This window comes from Melospiza georgiana, chromosome 25, assembly GCF_028018845.1.
Source record: "Melospiza georgiana isolate bMelGeo1 chromosome 25, bMelGeo1.pri, whole genome shotgun sequence".
Classification (NCBI taxonomy): Eukaryota; Metazoa; Chordata; class Aves; order Passeriformes; family Passerellidae; genus Melospiza; species Melospiza georgiana.
This window is the reverse complement of record NC_080454.1, coordinates 5,379,320-5,400,302: the sequence shown is the minus strand read 5'-3', so window position 1 is coordinate 5,400,302 and position 20,983 is coordinate 5,379,320. Positions and strand designations below refer to the sequence as shown.

At 47.3% G+C, this 20,983-nt stretch overlaps 1 protein-coding gene and 1 pseudogene across 3 annotated transcripts; one reads left to right on the top strand and one right to left on the bottom strand.

Annotated features, from left to right (window-relative positions):
- Positions 1-2,421: 2,421 nt before the first annotated feature.
- Positions 2,422-7,960, bottom strand: LOC131093398 (cytochrome P450 2C19-like). 3 transcript variants are annotated; one of them, XM_058040552.1, is made up of 9 exons: positions 7,762-7,960; positions 7,263-7,425; positions 6,648-6,797; positions 6,174-6,343; positions 5,608-5,775; positions 4,967-5,108; positions 4,466-4,653; positions 3,175-3,316; positions 2,422-2,897 (listed from the first exon to the last, which is right to left on the bottom strand). In XM_058040552.1, exons 1-9 carry the CDS (start codon positions 7,939-7,941, stop codon positions 2,716-2,718), a joined length of 1,485 nt encoding a protein of 494 aa, XP_057896535.1. In that variant the 5' UTR covers positions 7,942-7,960; the 3' UTR covers positions 2,422-2,715. The 3 variants fall into 3 exon arrangements, with proteins under 3 accessions (XP_057896535.1, XP_057896534.1, XP_057896536.1); XM_058040551.1 differs by having other exon boundaries at positions 5,608-5,784; positions 6,183-6,343; XM_058040553.1 differs by lacking the exon at positions 5,608-5,775 and having other exon boundaries at positions 6,183-6,343.
- Positions 7,961-11,626: 3,666 nt separating this feature from the next.
- Positions 11,627-17,128, top strand: LOC131093362 (zona pellucida sperm-binding protein 4-like; annotated as a pseudogene).
- The last annotated feature ends 3,855 nt before the right edge of the window (positions 17,129-20,983 follow it).

The following is a 20,983-nucleotide window of genomic DNA, read 5'->3' as shown; positions in this document are numbered from 1 at the left end:
TGCTGTAGTGTGTCACAGCTACCCAAACCTTCATGGTATCTGAATTTCCTCTCAGCTGTTCCCAAAGGCAAAGCAGGAGATGAAGTAAGGAATAAGGATCCCCATGTAGCCTCCTGCACCTGAGTACCATGGCACAGTATGGCCCAGGGGCACTACTTACTTCAAACAAAGAATCATGCCTCAGTCCAGACAGACTCATTTGTCCCAGCATCAAGCCAGGAGAAATCTTCCACTTTGTCCTGGCATTCCAGCAAATGCTCTGGCAGAGGAGGTAGTAGCCTTAGAAAGCAAAAGCAGGATTCCCCTCTGTGCCTCATAAGTGCAGTCTTAGAGCCAGAAGCTGCCTGATTTGTCATGCTGCTGTTAGAGAAGATATGGAGGCTCCAGTGCCATGAAGCCCAGCTTCCCAGGTGTGTGCCAGAGCCTGGATGTTCTGGGACCTAGACAGTTTGTCTGAGTCAGCCCAAGAGAAATGCCATCATCTTTTCCACTTTGCAGGTCCTGCATGTGTTAGCAGGAAAAGAAGTTAATCCTAAAAGGAGCACTAACCCTGACATTGGGCAGTCTGCTGTTATTGCACGCAGAGATTTTCCACAGAGAAGCATGAAATGGTGAGTGGGAGTTGGGTCTTTGGATGGGAGCAGCAGGGAGAGGTCAGAAAGGAGGAGAGGTGAGGCACTGGACCACCTATCTATTGGTTGGAAAGCTCCTTGGGGGTGTTTAACCTCCCGTTCTCTGCCCCAACCACAGCAATCAAATTCACTCCTTCATTAGCTCTGCCTTTCCTTACCGTGCAAGAGATGGTTTCAAATACCTGCTTGGATTTTAGCATCTGCCCTCAGCCTTTCTGTCCTAGAGGTATTGTTGGGTCTTAGGGCACTTGGAGGAAAGAGGAGGCTGGTGCCCTAGATTATGAAGCAGACCTCTGCAAGGTCATTCTTGTGAGTGGGTGTCAAGAGGATGCTGTTGCATTATTGCATCCAGCTTAGAATATGTTGAATATTATCCCAAATATTATCCTTTGTGTGGTTGGTTATCCCCTGAGCATGTTCTGTGTTCCGGAGCTCTTTAGGAAGAGAACATTTTCTCACTGCCCTGTGCTTCTCATGCAGTTGTTGGTGAATTGTTGAAAGATGTTGTTTGTCATGGTTTTGTTCATTGCCTCAGATGAATCAGCATGCCAGTGGGCAGGAAGGACATGAATATGAATCATCCCCTCCAAGACCTTCAGATGTAAGCCATGTTTAACTTGTTCTGACCAAAGCACACATGCTGCTGGGTTGCAGGACTGACTCTAAGGGCAGACTTAGACTAATGGAAACCTCAAGGTAATCTCTTCCGCACTGTGCCTGTGTCTCATACGTGACTGCTGTTTCTGCTTGCACACCTGTCCATTAGATGCAATCCCAGATGAGCAGTCAGCAATGGTTTGCCGTTGTTTTAGAGTACACAAGCAATAGAGCTGCAGTCCTCATGGGAAAGATTTGAGGGACAAGGAGGGAGGGACCTGAGCTATGGGCAAATGTGATATCTCTATCAAAGTAATTCTAAACATTTCCAAAGGGAGGTAGGAATGTGGCCAGCGAGCTTCTGCCACAGTGGGAGTTCTTGCACATTGTTTTCTCTGCAGTACTCACATGGTCTCTGAGTGCCTTGTGAGAACCAATCACAGAAATTATATTTTGCCACTATGACTTTTGTATGACCATGATGCAGGGGACAAGAAGTATCTATGTAAATGAAGATCAAGACAAATACAAAAAACTGAACACAGACACAACCAAAGGCCACAGGAACAAAGAAGCCTAGGAGAAAGTAATCTGTGGTAGAATATTTTTATGAAAACCATCTGGCCTCTTACTGAAAGAATGGCACCAAATTGTAGCTGGAGGCAGAAATAAGAGACACTACCCTTTTCCTAAATGAATGAATTTTAGTAAAGAGCATCTAAATCCGTGCAGTGATACTGATGGTAGAAATGAGGTGCCAGAGAGTTGGTTGCAGTCTCCAATGCTCAGGTAAGTGATCTTGCAACAGGCTGCAAAAAGCATGAATGCGTTCTTTTCATTAGGCAGACAGGCTGCAGGACACCCTTCCCCTCCAGCACCGTGAGCCTTCCCGACTTGTGGTGTGCTGTGACTGCTCTGGAGCTCCCTGCAGGCAGCAGCAGGGAGCACAGTGGGTGACAAAGGCAGGATCCTTGCCCAGGAGGGACAGCCCTTCCCACAGGGTGCTGGCCACAGGCTCTGCAGACCTACTCTGCAGTGCAACATCTGATGTGGGCACTGCCCCAACCCAAATTAAATAACAGCTCAAATCGTCATAAACAGATTTTTGTTTATTGGATCATGAATGTACACGCATGCAGCACTATCCATCTGCAAAGCCAGGTCTTGGAGTGACACATGCTGTGGGAGAGTCAGGGGAGCTGTGCTGGTGAGAAAACCAAGAGTGGCTGTTTGATGCAGCCACTGCACTCAATGATCCTGTGTTGTGGTGTAGAGCATCCGTGCAAGAGGCTGCAGTGTCAGCCAGAGCCTCCTGCGGTATGGTGGAGTTCTGGGAGGCTTCAGAGGTCTCTGCTTTGTGCCTTGTGTTTGGACTGCCTTCCTGAAGGCCTGGTAAAGGTGGGCCAGTGCTCTTGCTGTTGGTTTTAGTAAAGAACATGTAAAAGAATAGCCAGTTTCAGGACACTGGAGAGTGGTTCAGTGCTTTTCAGCGGGGGACAGCGCAGAGCTGGTAGGCAGGAGGTACATTGCCTGCACCACTCAGAGTTGGGGTAATGTTGAGCTCCTGGGGGTTGACAACAGACTTCAAAGTAAAGTTTTGCAAGATGGTGGCTATGAGTAAGAATATCTCCATTCGTGCCAGGCCCTCTCCTGGGCATATTCGTTTTCCTGAAAGTGAAAGCAGCAAATAGAACTCAATGGGAGTTTCTGAGTAGACCTGAGTTTGTGCTAAGCAGCTGTGTCACACAGCTTTGTTTACTACACACAACCATAGCAGTGAGGCAACTGTCAGAGTTACCAAGGACATTTTCAAGAGAAGAATTTGTTTGCAAAAGACCCCTGACAGTTTGGATGGGTGTGTGAAGGAAGAACAGCAGGGAAAGACAGGGTGATCACCAGAGGAGGAGGCTGACAGAGAGAGGAAAAAAGCAAACCTGTGCCTTACCTGCTGAGAAGGGCATGAAGAATTTGCTCTTCTTAAAGCTGCCATTCTTATTCAAGAAATGTTCAGGATTGAACTCATGTGGGTTCGGAAACTCTTTACTGTCATGGAGGACAGAAGTGAGGACAGGGAAAATTGTGGTGCCCTGGAGTAACACAAGAAGAGCAGAACATGAAAGGCTGGCAAATGAGGTCACTCAATCTGACTGCCTGCCAAGTTGAGACTGTGCTTCCCTGTATAACCCTACATGTGCCTTTGGTTTCCCTTTGGAGACCCTTCTTTAGAGGAGGGAGATTTAGGGAGACCCTACTGAATGTCACAGCAGTTGTTGGCTGCTCTTCCTGAATTCTCCCTGTCATCTCCAAAACATTCATTCTGGCCTTGCTCTGGTCATCAGGGGATACCCCACCTAATTCTTCGCTTTCTTGGTGTTTCACAATAATTACTTTGTAGATGCACCATGTCCCTTCTTTTCTGTGAGTCCAAAATATCAAAAGCACACAAGGTTGTGGAAAAGAAGTTCCTGTGGAATTCCCCTGTCCTCACAAATTTGTCCTGCCACAATCCTCTACCTTCCCACTTCCTGGCCAGCCATTGACAGCGGCTGGAGTATTCAGCAGCAATGATACAAGAGTTCTCTGCTGATGGCTAAGCAGTTCTCTGGGTCCTGCCTGATAATTTTGCACAGAGAGTTGGAAATCACTCCACCAGCAGCCCATGTATTGCTGTTTCCCAGCTGCCCACATTCACCCAGAAGAGCAACAAGCACTGCTGCAGTGGTCCAGGCCAAGCCAGGGCTGCTCTGGCCCACTAGCCTGTCTCTGGCAGTGGCCAGCAGAGACTGCCTCAGGAAGTGTGCTAGAACAGAGACAACAGGTTTGGCTTGTTCCATTTAATGCAAACATCACCTACAGCATTTTGTGGCTCAGTCTTTCTGTGCTCAATAACCAGCAACTGACTTTGCTCCCAAGCATGTGCCCAGGCTATCCTGGGTGGTGGTGAGCTGCTCCTCAACTTTGGTGTCTTTTGTGTGCAGAACCACTGCTCTAGTTTGTGAACCTAATGTGCTTCTGCAAATATGTAAAGCTTCAGAGCAAGGGAACAAAAGTGTTGATCAGAGCTACTGTTTTAGTGTTGGCCCACGGAGCATCAAGAAGGGAGTGCAAGTCAGCTCCAGCTGCCTGAGGATAAAACCCTCAGAAAGGACTGGGTGAAAACAAAATCACGCCACAACAGTTCTAACTTGTGGCTTGTAACTGACAGCCTAAGAACTGCTGAACTGGAGGGAGCTCACCTTAGGAATGACGTAGTCTCTGAAGCTGGTGTCTTTGGTCACAGTGTGAGGGAGAGCCAGGGGGACAAGAGAGATGAAGCGCTGGATTTCATGGACCACGGCATCTGTGTAGGGCATCTGGGTCCGGTCAGCCACGCAGGGTTTTCTTGATCGTCCTACTACCTGGTCAATCTCTTCTTGAATTTTCTCTGTCATGAGAGGCACAAATCATGAAATGGGTAAATAAAACCAAACCCATCTAAATAGATTGCTGTAAACTAGTAACAAATCTCAGATGGCAGGAGCATTAAGTTGGTTTTGATGTTGACTGGAACACAGCTAACACTTTGCCCATGCAAAGAAACTTGCATTGATTTGGCTAAATAAAGATGTGGACACAGTCAGGTCTCAGAGAGAGAAAGAGAGAGAGATATGAAGGGAAAATCTGGGACGAGGATGTGGTGTTAGTCATGTGCCCAGCCCAGGGGAACAGCTAGAGAGGAAGAGGTCACAAACTGGTACCTTGTATCTTTGGATATTTGAGAAGAAGCAGGAGCCCATATCGTACAGTGATGCTTGTTGTCTCAGTTCCAGCGAGGAACAAGTCGAAAGCACTTGTTATCAGGTTCTTCATGTGGAAACTGGAATTGGGACGATCTTTCTCCTAAGGAAAAGGCTTTGTTTTTGCTCTGGCTGAGATGAGAGAAAGTGGCCCTTTCACGTGTCATCTCAGACCTTCCTTTTCTCCTAGAGCTGTGGCATTTCTCTGCTAAGGGGCCCCAGCCATCTGGGGCATTGCAATGCAGCCTTGAGCAGTAAACTCAATACCAACCTCCTTTTAGGCTGTGCACTGAATGGCACTCTACTGCTTGTCTGCTGTGTCTAATGCTTTCCAGTGAAAGAATTGCAAGACCAGACTGAAAAAGTCCCTGTGTTTTGGTGAAAGCAGAGGGAGCTCTCGCTCTCCAAACAGTAGTGGTGGCTGGTGAGAACGCAGACCCAGAGCTATAAGCTCTAACACAGGCAGTATCTGGGGTATTGTTGCTGTTTTCCCATTGCACAGCTGACTGGGAAGGGGTCGTCCCCATGTCTGTGTTACTTATGAGAGGGAAAGACTCAGCATAGGTGTGTTTGGGGACAAGCTGGGGCCATCTTCTCCTTACCTCCTGCATTTTGCTGAGGAAACAGTCGATGAAGTCCTGAGGGGAGTTGGGATCTAGGGAGGCTTGGTGCAACTTCACCTCCTCTGCTACAAAGGCTTTTAGAGCATCAAATTCTCCAAATATATTGTTGTGTGGGCCAGGCAGGTAATCCATGATATTTGAGAACATCTGGTAGAGCTGGAAGGAAAGAAACAGGAAGGTCCCTAGTATGACATTTGCCCCATCCTTTGATACTAACCAAATGCCCAGAAAAGCCACAACCCTGTCAACTGAGCCAAGCAGAAGGACTATGAGGCTGAGCAGTCTGGCAGGACTTGCATAGTAGTAGTAGTAGTAGCAGTAACCTTAGAAGTGGAGAAGAAAGTTGTCCAGGGCTATTGGGAACTATTGTACTTAGCTGGCAAAGCCAATTCCAGCTTTGGCGAGGGAGTTTCTTGCTCTTGAATGAAATGCCTTCAGTGCAGCAGAGCATTGATGGGGTCCTACTTAGAAGACTGAAATGGAACTTCATTGGGAAGGAGGCCTCCTGCTTCCCTGGGAGAATGTTGCCACTGTGAAATGCCTACTGAACCTACCTGTCCCCAGCGGGAGTTGATCATCTCAAAGATGTTGTTCACGTTGTTCATCAGAGCCAGGAACTTCTTGTCTTTATAATCATATCGTTTCCCAAAGACAATGGAGCATATGACATTGGAGACAGAACAGCTCAGCATGAAGGTTGGGTCAAAAGCTCTTCCTGTGATTTCAGAAACATTACAGGCTATTAAAAAAACCCCCATGAAATGTTGTATGTGTACTTATGGCTACTGTGGGTAATCTGATCTCCAGCTGTTAGTGGAAATATCAGATCAGTCTCTGAGTGACACAGAAGGGTCCTCCAAACAGAACAGGACATGATCACAAAATTATTTCAGCTTCATAATGAGGGGTGGCTGGTGCATGGACCAAATCCGTAGGAACTTCATTCCATGCTAAAGAAGTGAGCTCCCTTAATAGAGCCTATTTTTTCAAACATAAGATATATTTAAAATGGACTGTACCCTTTGTTTTGTTGATCTCTTCCAGCAAGTAGTCAGATTCCTCCTGTATCCTCTCTTCAATGCTCCTCTTCCCCATTCCAAAGTTCCGCAGAGTGGTGAGAGAAAAGCGCCGGACTTCTAACCATAGTTCATTGTTGCTAAAAACAATCCCTGCAGAAGAAGAAAGAAGAGGAAAGACATGTCCTGGGCATGCTGGCTGTGAGATGAACAGTGGCTCATGGTGACAGTGAATCCTGTCCCTGGAGAGCACTGACATGGCAGCGTCACAGCGTACTGTGGTTCTGTGGTCCAACTGCCTGCTTTTGGCCTTCTCCACTACATGCCCAACATCCTTGTGAATAATTCACACTCACCCATACACAATTTCCCTTGCTGCAGCTGCTGGCTGCTGCCCCTTGCCATTTCCCTGCCCATCTTTGAGAGCAATCTGGCTCCCCTTCTCTGCCACCTCCCACCCTCTGAGTTGCAGTAGCCTTCTCTGGCTTCCCCTCTCCAGGTGGATTGCACCCACCCCATGCAGTTTTCCCTCATGCAAGGTACGCTCTAGCTCTAATCTGGATCACATCCACAATCCCTTCCCTTCTCCTTCAGAAGGAGCTCAGTCAGCAAACATACCTAATCCATTGTTAGCCCTGTCTCCAATTGGCATGTGTCCCCTGGCAGCAAACTCATCTGCGCGATCGACCAAGGCTTCTTTCACCACATCGTATCCATGCAGCACCACCACTGGGTCAGAGCCCAGGTGCACTGTGAACACAGGTCCATACTCTTCACTGAGCTGTAAAAATGCAAGAGAGAACATGGCCATGGAGCAAATAGTGAGGAAGAGTGGGAAAGTCTCCTTGCTGCTGCCTCCCACAGCAGGCAGTTAGCCTCACACATTGGTAACATCAAGATTTGGGTCTCATGATAAATGTGGCTGTGCAGATGGGTCCCACTTATCAGGTCCTAAAGTACATGGCAACAGCAGTGAGGGGAAGCAGCTGCAGTCCCCATGACTTTTCTGCTCCTCTGGAATTGCAAGTCATTGAGCCATAGCCACAGGCTGACCCCACACACAAGTCCCACAGATTTCTCACCCAAAGCAGAACAACAGAAGAAGAAGTGGCCTTACCTTCTGGAGGGTTTTGGCCAAGTTACTTGGTTTCACCTGCAGCAAGTTGCCTAGAATGGGAAGGGGAGCTGGTCCTGGAGGCATCTTCCCCTTCCCAGACCTTCCTTTCCATGCTGCAAAGGAGAGCAGGCAGGCAATGCAAACCAGGAGGACAATAGTGGCTCCTCCCAGGAGCTCCATTTTCGTCTGTGGCTCAGGAGGGAGTGACTCTGGCTGTCAGAATCTGAGTTTATATCCCAAAGGTCTGTGTTAGTTTAAGAGCAGGTTTTGAGTCACATGGCTGTCAGTCAATATTTACTAGTCAATCATTTGTTAGATTGCCCTGTGTTATGAAACTAAGACTTTTATTGGTATTAATTATTCATTGAAGTCACACCTTATCTCAAACAACTGCAGAAGCCAACAGAGATTAGGAAATCTGTACTGTGCTCACAAAATTTGTTTTCTTTTTCTTTTATCTAGACTTAATTGTTAAAGAAATCATGGTAGGGGGACAGTGTCCTTCTGAGGCACTCACAGATATTCACTATCACAAGAACATCTTCCAAGTACTTCAGTGACATTTGGGTTTTCTGCTCTTCTGTATTGATTGTGCAAGCCCTCAGTGCTGTGAGCCATCCTTCATTGTTCCTGAAATCTTCCTGATGTTATTAGTAAACTTCATACTGCATGTTATTTGCTAAAGGACAAGCCATTGTGTTTTCCTCAGCAATTGCACAGCAATAACCCCAGTCCCTCTCCCTAGGGGTGTCTGGCCTCACAAGAGAGGAGAGTATAAAATATCTATCCAGCAAGGCTAGAAAGGTCTCCAGACATGACAACAGACAAGAAGGGACTTGCTGGGTGAGACTAAATGAAGATGTAAGAAAAGAGGACAAAACCTTGAGACTCTGACCTCCTAGAGGAAAAAAAGAGAAAAGTACAGAGAAGAGAGAAACCCAGAACTTGAAAGAGTCTCTGGGAAATGGCTTCCCAAGCTAGGATAGAGATGTACTTGTCCAAGGCCGGTATAGGCCATTGCAATCTGGCAACTTGTCCTTGCACTTACCAAAGCAGCTCACCCAACCTACAGCTGGAAGCTGGCACACACAGGTTCTTGTTTTCTTGATGTCTGACTCCACTATGAGGAACTAGTGCTCTGGAAGTTCCCTAGGTGCTCTGGGAGGCAGCAGAGCGTGTCGGCTGTGTTGCAAGGGCTTAAAAAAGAGCTGGAGGCTTCCTGCCCAAGACTGCCCAGGGCCTGCGTACCAGTGGGGTCCCAAGAGCAATGGCAGGGGCTGGTGGAAAACCCTTGCTGCTGTGCTCATCTTGTTCAGTCTGACCTTAACCCTCTGTCTCTCCTGAACTGTGACACATTTGCAGGCAAAACTGATTAGAAGGTTTTGCAAGGATAGGGGATGTGGGACTTGGTGGGAATTAGCAAGAGGCCTGGCTGAACTGAGTGCTTCGTTGGGGCATACTGTGTTTACTGCACAGCAGTGTGTTAAGGTGAGTTTCCCTTCCACTCAGAGGAGCTAGTGAAGATCTCCATCCCTTACAAAACTTTTTGTACCTTCGCTACAGAAGGGAGTTCTAAGTCATCCTTGTTCTCTTGGATGGGTGCAACAATTTTCTAGTTGTTCATTTTAAATCTTATTTTACTTCTTCGAGAGCCATACTCAATGCTTTGGTGGGAAAACCAAACTGCCAACAACTTTTGGCTAGTTGCTGGTCTGCTGGGCAGAATTCCTGCATCAGCTCAGATGCTGCCAGGGCAGTTTATGGAAGTTCATGTAGGTTCATGGACTTTCATCTAATGAATGTAAAGTTTATGAGAGTTTGCACTTTGACATGAGGTAGCTGCCAGCTAGCAGCGTTCATGACCTTACCACCTTGTCTACAAAGTTCCCTGTTGCCCATGGCACTCATTGATCAGACTAGTGGTCCACAGAGAGGTTTTCTTCACCTATCTTCATCCTCTGCATGTCCTTCCTGTCTGTGGTGGTCTTGGCTGCTGTCTAAACTGGTGATTACAACTGGCTCACTGGAATGCATGAGAATGATCAAATGGGTGAGGAAAAGATTTCTGAGGAAGAGAGACTTGCTTGTTTCATTTCAGCTAGGCTGCTTTCCACTTTCCATTTTCCATAACAACTTCTTTCAAACAAAGCATTTAATTTCCCTGAAGTTCAGGCTCATCTGAAGAGCCTTCCATCCCTACATGATCAAACACAGCTATTTGGTGTCTGTGTAGGAACTAGGAAAGGGCAGTTACCTGAAACTGTTCTCAGCACAGGTACTCCTTGGCAGATCTACAGAACTTCTGGGGTTCTTTCATGTAGAATTATTCTTCAAGTCCATGTAGACATTCTTTTTTATTATCAGAAGTAAAGTATTGATGGGTTAATGTATAATCAAAGTACTTCCCTTTAGCTCCAAAGTACTTTACTGATTTTTACCCAGCTACCAGCAGGTAATGCAGTCAAAAGAAGCATTTGGCTGTCATACAGTGATGATGTGATTGGGGCATACACAGTTCATACAGGCTTTTAAAGAGATGAAGCCTCCCTCCTTGCTGAAGTCCAAGTGTTTTCCCTGGTGTCTCTACTCTGTTGCTGCCTGGTGCCCTGGCAGGCACTGTGGGGAGCACAGTTGGTTCATGAGGGCTGCTCCAGCCTCAGCTACGCAGGCAAGCTGCCAAGATCCATTGCCTCCATCTCCTGTTGCGCACAGCTGCTGACAAGGTCTTACACTTTGTGGAGCAGCCATCCTGGCTGGTGCATGAAATTAGCAGAGGTAGGCACAGTGACCTTCTTGACCAGCTGGGATCATGGCATCTTGCACAGGTGTGCAGCAAAGATGGGCTGTGGGCTGAGGTGGAAGGGCAAAGGAAATGCCTCCCTCAGACTCAGCTGCTGCCCACCCACCATGCCTGTGGTGAGGGCTGGCTGGGGCCAGGGTACTGATGCTGTACGGTGCTGTGCAGACATCCAGGAGCTGGAGAATCTGCTAAAAGGCAGAACTGTAAAGACATTCACAGTTTCATGGCATGAATGCAGAAACATGCATGGAAAGATGGACTATGAGGCATTCGCTTGGTGTGGCTGCCTGATGTGTGGCTGGGGAGGAGACTCTCCATGACACCTTGCACTTACAGGCAGGCAATGGCTGCTGGCAGACAGTTTTCTCTGGGATCACAGAAGCTCCCCTTGCCTGTGTTTCAAGCCCATCTCAGGGGCCCACCTGCCACTTTTTGGGGGTAGGGATCCCAGAGAGCATCCTGCCACTTAGCAGCCAGGTCTGAACCAGTCCTGCAACCATCCCCACAAAAACACACTGCAAACAGGGCTGTAAGTCCACAATCAAGAGTGTTTATGGCGAATCACCACTGTTAGGTGTGCAAGGCCTTCTGAGCTCCATGATTTCTCACAGATTTTATGTGGAGGGCTCTTTCTGTGCTTTTGTGTCAGCAGCCTGTGTCCGGCATTTGAACATGTATAATCTTTAAAAGAATAAAAGAGCATTGTCACTGTTTCTTGCACTCATGCCATGTATTGAGCAATTAGAGCAGCAATAGGGTGCATGGGGAGAAGCAACCAGATTTCCTATGTGTTCCAGCTGTGGGAGGAACTCAGGGTAGAAAAGAAGCTTTGAAGACCCTCCTGGGGCTCTACAGTATGAATACCGACCCGTCTCTTGACATTAGTTCAACTCTTGCCCTTTGTTTTTCTTCAAAGAGCACCAGCAGACTCTGCTGAATTCAGGTGAGGGCAATGGAAGGTGTTAAACTCTTGGGCTGTGTCCACCTGGGCACTTCAGGAATTTCTGGTCCCAGCTGGCTTCACAATTTAAAAGGACTAGGCTAAGAGTCTAGCAAGAGAGCAGGATGGTTGTTGTAGGGTGGTCTTGGGCTGCATCAGGAGCTATGCTCTTCTGGGTGTTTCTTGGCCCCCTGACTTTGGTTCTGGGGGCTCCTATCAGTGTTTTTTCTGATCCTACCCTGCTGACTTGTGGCCAGAAAAGCTTACAACTCACCTTACCACAAGGCTGGGAAGGGAATGTTTCATTTGTGCTGACTACATGGGGTGAGGCAATATCAAGAGGCATTTTTAGCCATATCTTTGCCCAGATGCAGAGCTGCATGGAAGGAGAGGAAAGGAACAGATTTTGATGTGCAGAGCTGTTGTACTTTACTGAAGTTCTGTGCATCTTGCATAATCTGGGGGATGTTTATATGACACAGCAGTCAAGGACTTGGTGAAGTGCTGTGCCTGGATCTAGATGTCTTGGCTGCTGGATACTCTCACTGCTGTTCCAGACCCTAATATTGTCTAGGTCCCTATTTCCTACAGAAAGGTAGGATTGTAGTGGGTCTAATCTGCAATGTGGGACTCTGAAGCCCCTGCTGCTGTGTCCTCTTTCCCTAGATACTGAATGGAAGGCACATGCTCTGCAGAGTGACTCTGGCTGTGGGCTCTTGGTATCTGGGACTCCAGAAGGCTCCAGAAAAATACCAGTCTCTTATGCAGGCTGTTATGTCTTTGAGTGGGTGAGTGGCTTTAGGGATTCTGCTGGGACTGTAACTACTACTGCTCTGGCTGTCCTGACTGGTGTGGCTTTTCCCTAGGATCACAATTACTTTATATTGGTTGGGCTTGAAGGAATAGATGCTGCTGGGCAAAAGGTTCTTCATGAAGAGACTGCTCAGGTGCCCTGTTGACCTTCCTGGTAAGATACAAGCACCTGTCAGAATCTTCTGGTGATCAGTACCATTCCTTTCAGATGCTGCTCCTAGTCAGTTTGGGGGCTAGGAAAGTGGACTTACTGCTGTGCAGAAATTTCCATGAGAAAAGGTTTGGACATAGGGGCCACCAAATTGCTAAGGACTTGTGCCTCTCTGCAGGGTCAGCAGGTGAATATATACATCATGTCTCCCAGCCATATTCTGGCTACATGAGTTCAGCAAGTTTAGTGAATTAACTGGAGACTAGGTACAATGGTTTTCTTAATTACCATGAGTCAATCTAGAATGCCTTATCTTGACAGATCCAATGTAGGTCCAGTTTCCTGAACATGGCCTCAGGGGAAGTCTCTGCTCCATGGAAATGCAGGTCCCTCCTGAGCAGGCTTCCATGCCAGATCCAGGCCGTGCGGCTGACCCTCACCTAACTCTCACTTCCCTTGATTTGTATGCAGAATCACCAGGACACCTTCAGCCTGTGTCCTTCATGTCTTTGTCCCCCTGCTCTTGTGCTTTATCTGCAAAGACCTGCTGGTTTTTCCAGCCCTGGATGCTCCAAGCACCAGTGTCTGTCTGGCTGTTCCCAGCCAGGACCGGCTGCCGTGTGCCTCCCTGCCCATCAGCCAGGGAGACTGTGAAGCACGAGGCTGCTGCTATGACCCCAGAGACAGGGTGAAACCTTGCTACTTTGGTAACACAGGTAAGCCTGAGCACCTGTTCTCTCTCCCTCCTGAGCTCCTGCAAAACAGGATTTCTGATTTTACTGGCAGGGCAAGCCAGTGGTGTGTACCACTCCTGCAGGTGGCTCAGGGCCATGTTTTTGGCTGCCAGGAATATCATGTCCCAGTCAAGTGTCCAGCATTTTCCACTCTATTGCAACACACCTGGTTTTATGCCCAGGATCGGTGTTGTTGTTGGAACTGGCTGCACTTGTCTTGCCATACTTAGCACTTGTTTTGTGGGTTAAAGGCAGGACATCTTGCAGGACTTGCTGGTCTTGTCTTGGTTGTGATTTTAGAGCATCCTTCCCATCTCTCTTATCTCTGAGGCTGATTCCATCTTTTTCTCCAGTGACAGCTCATTGCACACCAGATGGTCAGTTTTCCATTGCTGTTTCTCGAGATGTCACCCTGCCACCTGTTGCCCTGGGCTCAGTGCAACTGACCAGTGGACACAGTACTGGCTGTCCCTGTCCTAACAAACAATGCCTTTGTTGTGTACCAGTTTCCACTCTCTGCCTGTGGCACTACTTTTCAGGTAAGAACTGCAGCTGTTGCTAGGCTGGAAGAGCTGGAACAGCCTGCCATGGCTTTGGCTGCTCAGTGGACATCCTACAGACTTGCACACGCCAAATGCTGTTCTCCAGCCTCATACTGATCCAACCTGACTTTAACACAGTGATGGTTCCTATCTGTCATTCCAGATGAATGCAGACCAGGCCATATATGAGAATGAGTCGGTGGCAAGCAGGGATGTGAAGACTGGGAGCCTTGGCTCTGTCACTAGGGATAGCACTTTCAGGTATTACCCTGGGGCTGATGTTGCTGGTTGTCCCTGGGTTCAATGTCACTAGAGAAATTCCTGCTTGTCACAACCTCTGATTTCACATCAGGGCCCTGGAGTAGGTTAAAGACCAGTGTATCTCTAATTAGTAAGAATAAAGCTGGAATTAATCAGTAACAATCTGCAGATTCTCAAATCTAAACACTAAAGAGAATTTCAAGTATTTGTTGAAAGGAAGTGACAGAATAAAGGGGATATAAGTAATTAAAGCAGATGATAGGTTGCCATATTAGAGAAAGGGGATATCAGAGTGGCTTTTCTTATTTGCCTGATTTGGAGATTTCCTTTCCCACCAGGCTATATGTCCGATGTACTTATTCCATCAGTGGGAGCTCTGTTCCCTTGAGTGTTCAGGTCTTTGCATTGCCACCACTCCCTGCTCTGTCCCAGCCAGGTCCTCTGTCTTTGGAGCTGCGTGTTGCCTCAGATAGGAGAGGTTTGCAGGACCTGCTCAAGGCTCTCGGAGCAGGGCTCTGGTCTCTGATGTCTAACAGTGGAGTATTGATGGGTTAACCCAGCACTGCTTCCCTGCCATGGTGGGAACTTACAGATAATGGCTCTAAAGGATGCCTATTCCTGCTTCTTGCTGCTCTTAAATGGCTCTTGGGTTTCTTCTGTCCCAGATGGAAGCTATACTTCCTACTATATGGACAGTGACTATCCTGTTGTGAAGGCTCTGACAGACCCTGTTTATGCAGAGGTCAAGATCCTTCAGAGGACAGACCCAGACCTGATTTAGTTCTGCACCACTGCTGGGCCAAGCACCAACCCCCAGCAACAGCAGCAGTGGCCAATTTTGGTGGATGGGTAAGTGACTTGTAAAAACTTTGGGTCGATGGAATAACTGGTTCTTTTTCATTGATTACCTTTCCAGACACAGCTGATGCCTCCAGGTTTCACCTCAGGACTACTGTTGCCCTCTCATTACCAGGGTTTCACTCTGTACACATTCACCTCTGTGGACTCCACTTCCCATGAGAAACTCTCTGGGCTGGTAACATCCTGTCCTGCCTGCCTAGTTTCATACTGAAGTAAAATGTGTGAACAATAAGAACCACTTCATGACTATGAGTGTCTTGGCCTCCTTGGGGGAATGGGGCCAAGACTAGGAAGATCCCCTGCTGAAATAGAAGGGGAGAAGTTAATGCCAAAAACCTCATTCCCTGAAATGAATGTGATAGAAGTAAGAGACATCACTTTTGGAGTGTGACAGAAAATGTAACTACTAGAAGGATAGTAGTGTACCTAAGCAAGTGCTAGTTTGTCTGGTGAATTAGCTTAGGATGTGTGCTCTAGCTACACTAATCAATATTATCTAAACTACATTTCTTGCCCAAAATTACTTGGAAATAAACTTTGAGTACATTTTTAAGCATCTAGGCTCTTAATCTCCAATTAAGTCACATGAAATTCACCCTGCCATCTACTGTTTGCTTAGCTCTCCTGGCATCGACTAATACCCAAAATTGGTCTCAGCTGTACTTAACAAGGTTTCCAGTGAAGTGGTGCCCGGGCAGCAGTATTGCAGGTGTCAGGGAGAAGCACTGTAATGCTGGATTGGCCCGAGCTTGAAAGTGTATGGTGTAAAGGTTTCAAAGCTGCCTCGGAGCGGACAGCAGAGGGCTCCAAGGCTACGGGCTGGGTGTGAAACAAGCCGAACAGACCTTCCTGCTTTCCCCCTTAAGGACCAGGCCCATGGTATGGAGCTACCTCTCCTCTTAGCAGCCCATATGGTGCTGTCGCTTTGAATTTGTCCCTAAAACAGTGTTGAAAGAGATATTCTTGCTGACTGCTGAATGGCACTTGCAGAACACCAAAACTTTATCTTCATTCTGTTGTTTCTCAACCCCAAGTGAGTAGGCATGGGACAGGCTAGAACTTGGGAGGCAGCAGAGCTGACTCAAAGTGGCCAAAGGATTGTTCCATGCTGCATGATTTTATGCTCAGCAGTGTAAACTTTGGGGGATTTCATCTTCCAGCATAGCTGATGCCCCAACTGCCTGGGCACTCACCTGCCTGTAGGAGGAGAGCAGGTGACTTGCTTTTACATCACTTGTGCTTTAGGTCTTTTCTTCCCTCTCCTCCTCTCCTTCACTTCTTTAACTGTCTTCTCTCTCCAGCTACAGGTTTTCTTGCTTTTGCTCTTCCTATTCTTTTTCTACCCTGCTGGGGTAGAGTATGGGGAGTGAGTATGCAGCTGTGTGGGCGCTTAGCTGCTGGCTGGGGTCAGTGCAGCACACTAGGATATCACCAGGCCCCAGACAGTGCCTGAGGGATTTCAGGCTGTTCCATTTCTCTCTAGGTGTACCTGCACTGCAGTGCTTCCGTGTGCCATCAGTTTGTAAAGGAGTCCTGCATCCCCTCTTGTCCTTCCAGAGTCAGTAGGTGCCCTGGCCTTCTGCTCCCTCGCCAAGGGGCAGCAAGGGCCTAGTCTCCAAGCTGGGGAGGAGGAGTCATGTAGCCCATGGAGTAATTCCCTTAAGGCATGGACAGCTTGAGAAAGCATTTCCTGCTCCTTTCCACTGACTAAGGGCTCTTCTTATGCCAAAAAGTCAGAGGTCTTCATGGCCTCTTAGCTCTATGTGGGCTCACATGGAAACCATGCCTTCAGCACTTTCCATGTGTTGGGAAGCTGACCTGGACAAAGTTTGCTGACCTTCAGAACTCTACCTCTTCTTACCTATAACCTTCATGTTGCTCTGTAGGGGGTAAAAGGGGTGCTGAGCCTCCTTTGCAGGAAGGTCCTTCCCATGTCTCCAGCAAAGGCCCTGTGATTTTCCTCCAGCATGAGCTAAGACAGGATGCAGCCAGGGATGGCCTTGGTAAGAGTGGTAGCAGGGCAGGGAAAGGGGCCTAGTCTAAAGCTTTTCTGCAGAAAAGCTGAGTCCCTCAGGCATCCCTGTGCTCACTGGGAGCATTCATTGGGGTGTCTCTCCCCACAGGAGCAGCTGTGCATGCTGCAGCCCCTGGGCTCTGGGATTTGCTGCTGTGGCAACTGGGACAGCTCTGTGTGTGGTGCTCGTGGTTTCTGTGCTCTGCCAAAGGAAGGTGTCAGCCATGCTTGAAATCAATAGATTGCAATAAAGTGACTGTCAAACCAATTTGTTTGGTGGGACCCCTTCCCCTGGAGACCCTACCTGTAAAAATTTATTTGCAAGGCAAAAACTACCCCAGTGGCTGTGCAACCTTTCCAAATGCTCTGAATTCATCTCACTCTGGAATTCTTCTGTGTTTGGTGTTACTTGTCTGCCATAGACAAACTGGAGACCTTGTCAAGGCCTGGGCTGCAGACTGAGGCAGGATTGCTGCTGGGAGATGTTGACATTTCTGTTAATGAATATAGTGGCTTTCAAAAGTAGTGACCCAAGCTCCAAGCTCACTCAATGCAGATCCTGCAGCTGCTTCTCTGGAGATGCAGAGCAGTTATTTCGACTCTGCTGAGGAGCTGGGACTTGCCCACTTGTCCCTAAGTCACTAGGTAAGGTAGGGCTGTGCTCATGTGGTAGGACTGGAAAGCAAGGATGCCAAAGCACTACACAAATGGGCCTTGCTAATGATGCTGTGCATGAACTTGCCTTTCTTGCCCTAGAAAAAGAAAAGGGTAGGTGGCATTTTTCTGGTGAATGAGAACATGGAATCTTCATATCAACTGGAAAAAAAAATAAAAGGGCCTAGGTGGTCAGAAATTCAGGGGGAAGAAAATCTAACTTTACTTAGAGCTACTCTTAAGCTTTAATGTGACAACAGGTGGTTAGGAGTCTTCAAAGGTCTTGGATCAAGGCTAATTTGACATCGCTGTTAGCATACAAGTGCTTTTCTTAATTTTTAACTTGTTTCTTTTAGATGTGAAAAAAGCCTTGCCTTTTCGAACATCAGGGGCGGTTCAGTGTGCTGTTGTCAGTCCCAGCAGCTGGGCAGCATCCCTCTTGGCTTTCTGAAGTCCTGGCTGAAAACAGTACAGCAGAGCTCTCTGGGCAGTAGAGCTCCACCTCCTCCTTCCTGCCCAGCCTGGGGCAACTCTGGTGCTTGCACTTACACCAAGATCTGCTTAAAGCTGATGGGGTAGTCCTTGAGGGGAAGGAAAAATACTTTTCCCTTTTTTCCTTTAAGGCTTAATTATAAATTCTTCCTGTTAAGGGCAGGAGAGAAGCCTTAATTGTATTGCTTTGGGGCATTTAAAAGGGAGGATTAGCACTTATATGTGGAAGAAAAGAACTGATCAGTAACTTGCTTGAGGCAGTAGATGTTGTTCTTTTTAATTAGGTTCTGTTGATCCAGTGTGATTGGAGTGTGTTAATGAACGGTGGGATCTGTGTTTTACCTCCTTTCCTATTCCAAGAAACTTCAGGAGTAATGTTATGTTTTTATTTTTCTAGTAGAAATGCTTTTCCCTGCTACTGTCAGGATAACCAGTGATCTTCTTCTTGTGTGCTTTCAAAATCTAGCCAGATGAAAAGACTTTTCTGAGTTGTATGGTGGGAGGGAGAAGGAGATCATGGGCAGGAAAAAAACGTCATCTGAAGACAGGTCAAACAGCCTCTTACTTTGGAGCAGGCTTCTGGCAACTAAATGACCTTGGTACAGGTGGAGGTCTGTCTGGGAAAGCTGAGTGTCAGCTCATAATGTGCCTCATGACAAGTCTTTAGTAGCAGTCTGTAATGTTATTTAACTGGGCAGTTAGAGGAGTAATATAAACCACACCTCAGTGCACCAGGCAGGGTGCTCTGGCACTGGTCTTAACTGTGTGCGTGTGAGCCAAGACCCGAACACCTCCTGTTTGCTACTGGAACTTTCCTTTGCCCCAGTAAGGGAAACAGAAATAATTGCTTAGAGAGCTCAGATGACTGTGGGGATGCTGAAGGGGCTGTGAGAGTCAAGCCTCTGCTGCCCTTTGTTGGGTTACTGAACCATCCCAAAGTGGCAGGGAGCTCTGGGTGTGTATTCTGTGGGAATTGCAGAGTCCCCTGCAGGCACCGTGCCTTTTGGTGCAGAGCTGTGCATAGGAGGCTGGTATGATTCTTAGTGTAGGGTAGTGTAGTGAAAGTTACAGAGACAGAACTTTTCTGAAACTGAAATAAAAGTGCTGGTTCTATTCAGGTTTAGAGGGAAGGTTCACAGGAGTTTGTATTTTTTCCCCAGCTGGTTCACCATCTGTTTTAGATGGAGCTGTTTGATCTCTCTTTGCTTTGTGTTTCTTTCAGTTTCCCAAACAATAGGAGGAAGCTCTCCTGTTACATATGCTTGGGCCCTAACCAACCTTTTCCCAGCTGGAAAAATCACTCCATGTATTACAGAGGATTTTTTTTCCAGCTGTAATTATAAGATTCCCAGTTCCCTTATGCTTTTTGTAAGGTATGTAGAGGCTGTCTTAAGGGGAACAATAGGACATTCCTGAGTGCTTAAACAACTGCTGTTTCCCCACCATCACCCCCTCTAAAACTGGAGGAGGACTTAAACACATTTGAGCTGTTCTGCTGGAGGTTACTGAGACCTCAGCTGAAAAAACATACAGGGAGGTGCACAGTTCCATGTAATGATCCTGCTTTGGTGACTAAGATACCCAGGCTCTTCCTGTTACCTGATTACACGCACAAACACTACACATTCACCAGACTAGCTGGGAGGACTTGGCAAGTGCACAGGGAATATCTGTGCAAGCAGAACTGTCAGATGGACGTGCACAATACAGTTTAGTTCAGAGGCCAGGCTACAGCCAACCTGCTAGACGAAGTTGCCCAAGGGAGGAGCATGGATCCCTTAATCAAAATAAGACCTCATATTTGACCCAAATATTCATCTACAGCAACAAACGGTCCCACCCATAAGCACACACTCAGCAAACTTCATCTCTCCTTCCTCTGACAAAACCATCCAGCTGATCCTGACTGTCTCATCCCAACACACATCAGGTACATTATGGTTGGTCCCACTGGAGGAAAGGTGGGAAAGTGGACAAAAGAGAACATTAGTGCTGACTGCAATGCTTAGGAGGGAGAAGAAAGACAAATAACTAGGCTATAGACAGCTCTGGCTAATTGTCATCATCCCCTTGCCCTGCTGGGGAGAAGCTCCTTATTTTAGTGACCCTAATGTTTCCATGATTTTCACATGGGTAACATCCAGTTGGGATCCTGGATCATCTGGGCACTAAGGAAGCACACACTACTGCTAGCCAGGACCAGCATATGCAATGGAAATAAGGTAAGGAGTGGTCTTCTCCAGACAGCAACAACCAGAGCTAAAGCTTCTACCACCTCCTCCCAACACTAAGTGAAAATCTCCCAGAGTATCCTCTCACCTATACAACTGTGGTCAGGATCTCTTCAGAGCAGGAGAAGACAGCCCCAGCTTGTTCTGGTTTGTCAACCTTGTCTTCCTCATAAGATCTCTCATTCTTCTCCAAGCATGGCTCTCACTCTAGGGAGCAAAAAGAAACCACAACTTAAAAGACCAGAGGCAAGTTGCTGGCAAACTTCATCTGGTCAACACATGATGCTTTGGGATATTCCAGGGTGGTGGGAAAAGGGAAATTTCTTTATTTCAGACAGATAGGGGTCAGGGCCCACAAAATAATTTTTAACACTGCAGTGATGCCCAGTGGCCAGTCTGTACCTGTATATGACAAGGAGACAAGATTGATGAACTCTGAGTAATACCATCTTTTTCATATTTTGCTTGGTAACATTTCTCTGCCTAGGACTCTGCTGTTCTTTCTGATCTAGTATTTAAGAGAGTGGGGTGCCCTCACTGGTGAATGCTGAGTAGCTGCCTAAGAGCACATTTTACTCTATTGTTATGCTATGCTAAAGGAGAAAATTTGTTTTGTTTCCTACCTACTCACCTGCATGCAGGGGGCCTTTACAATGAAACCCAAAAAGGCAGTTTGACTGTCTTATCCTTTCTACTAGGCCAGGTGCATTGGTATCGGCCTTTTTTAAG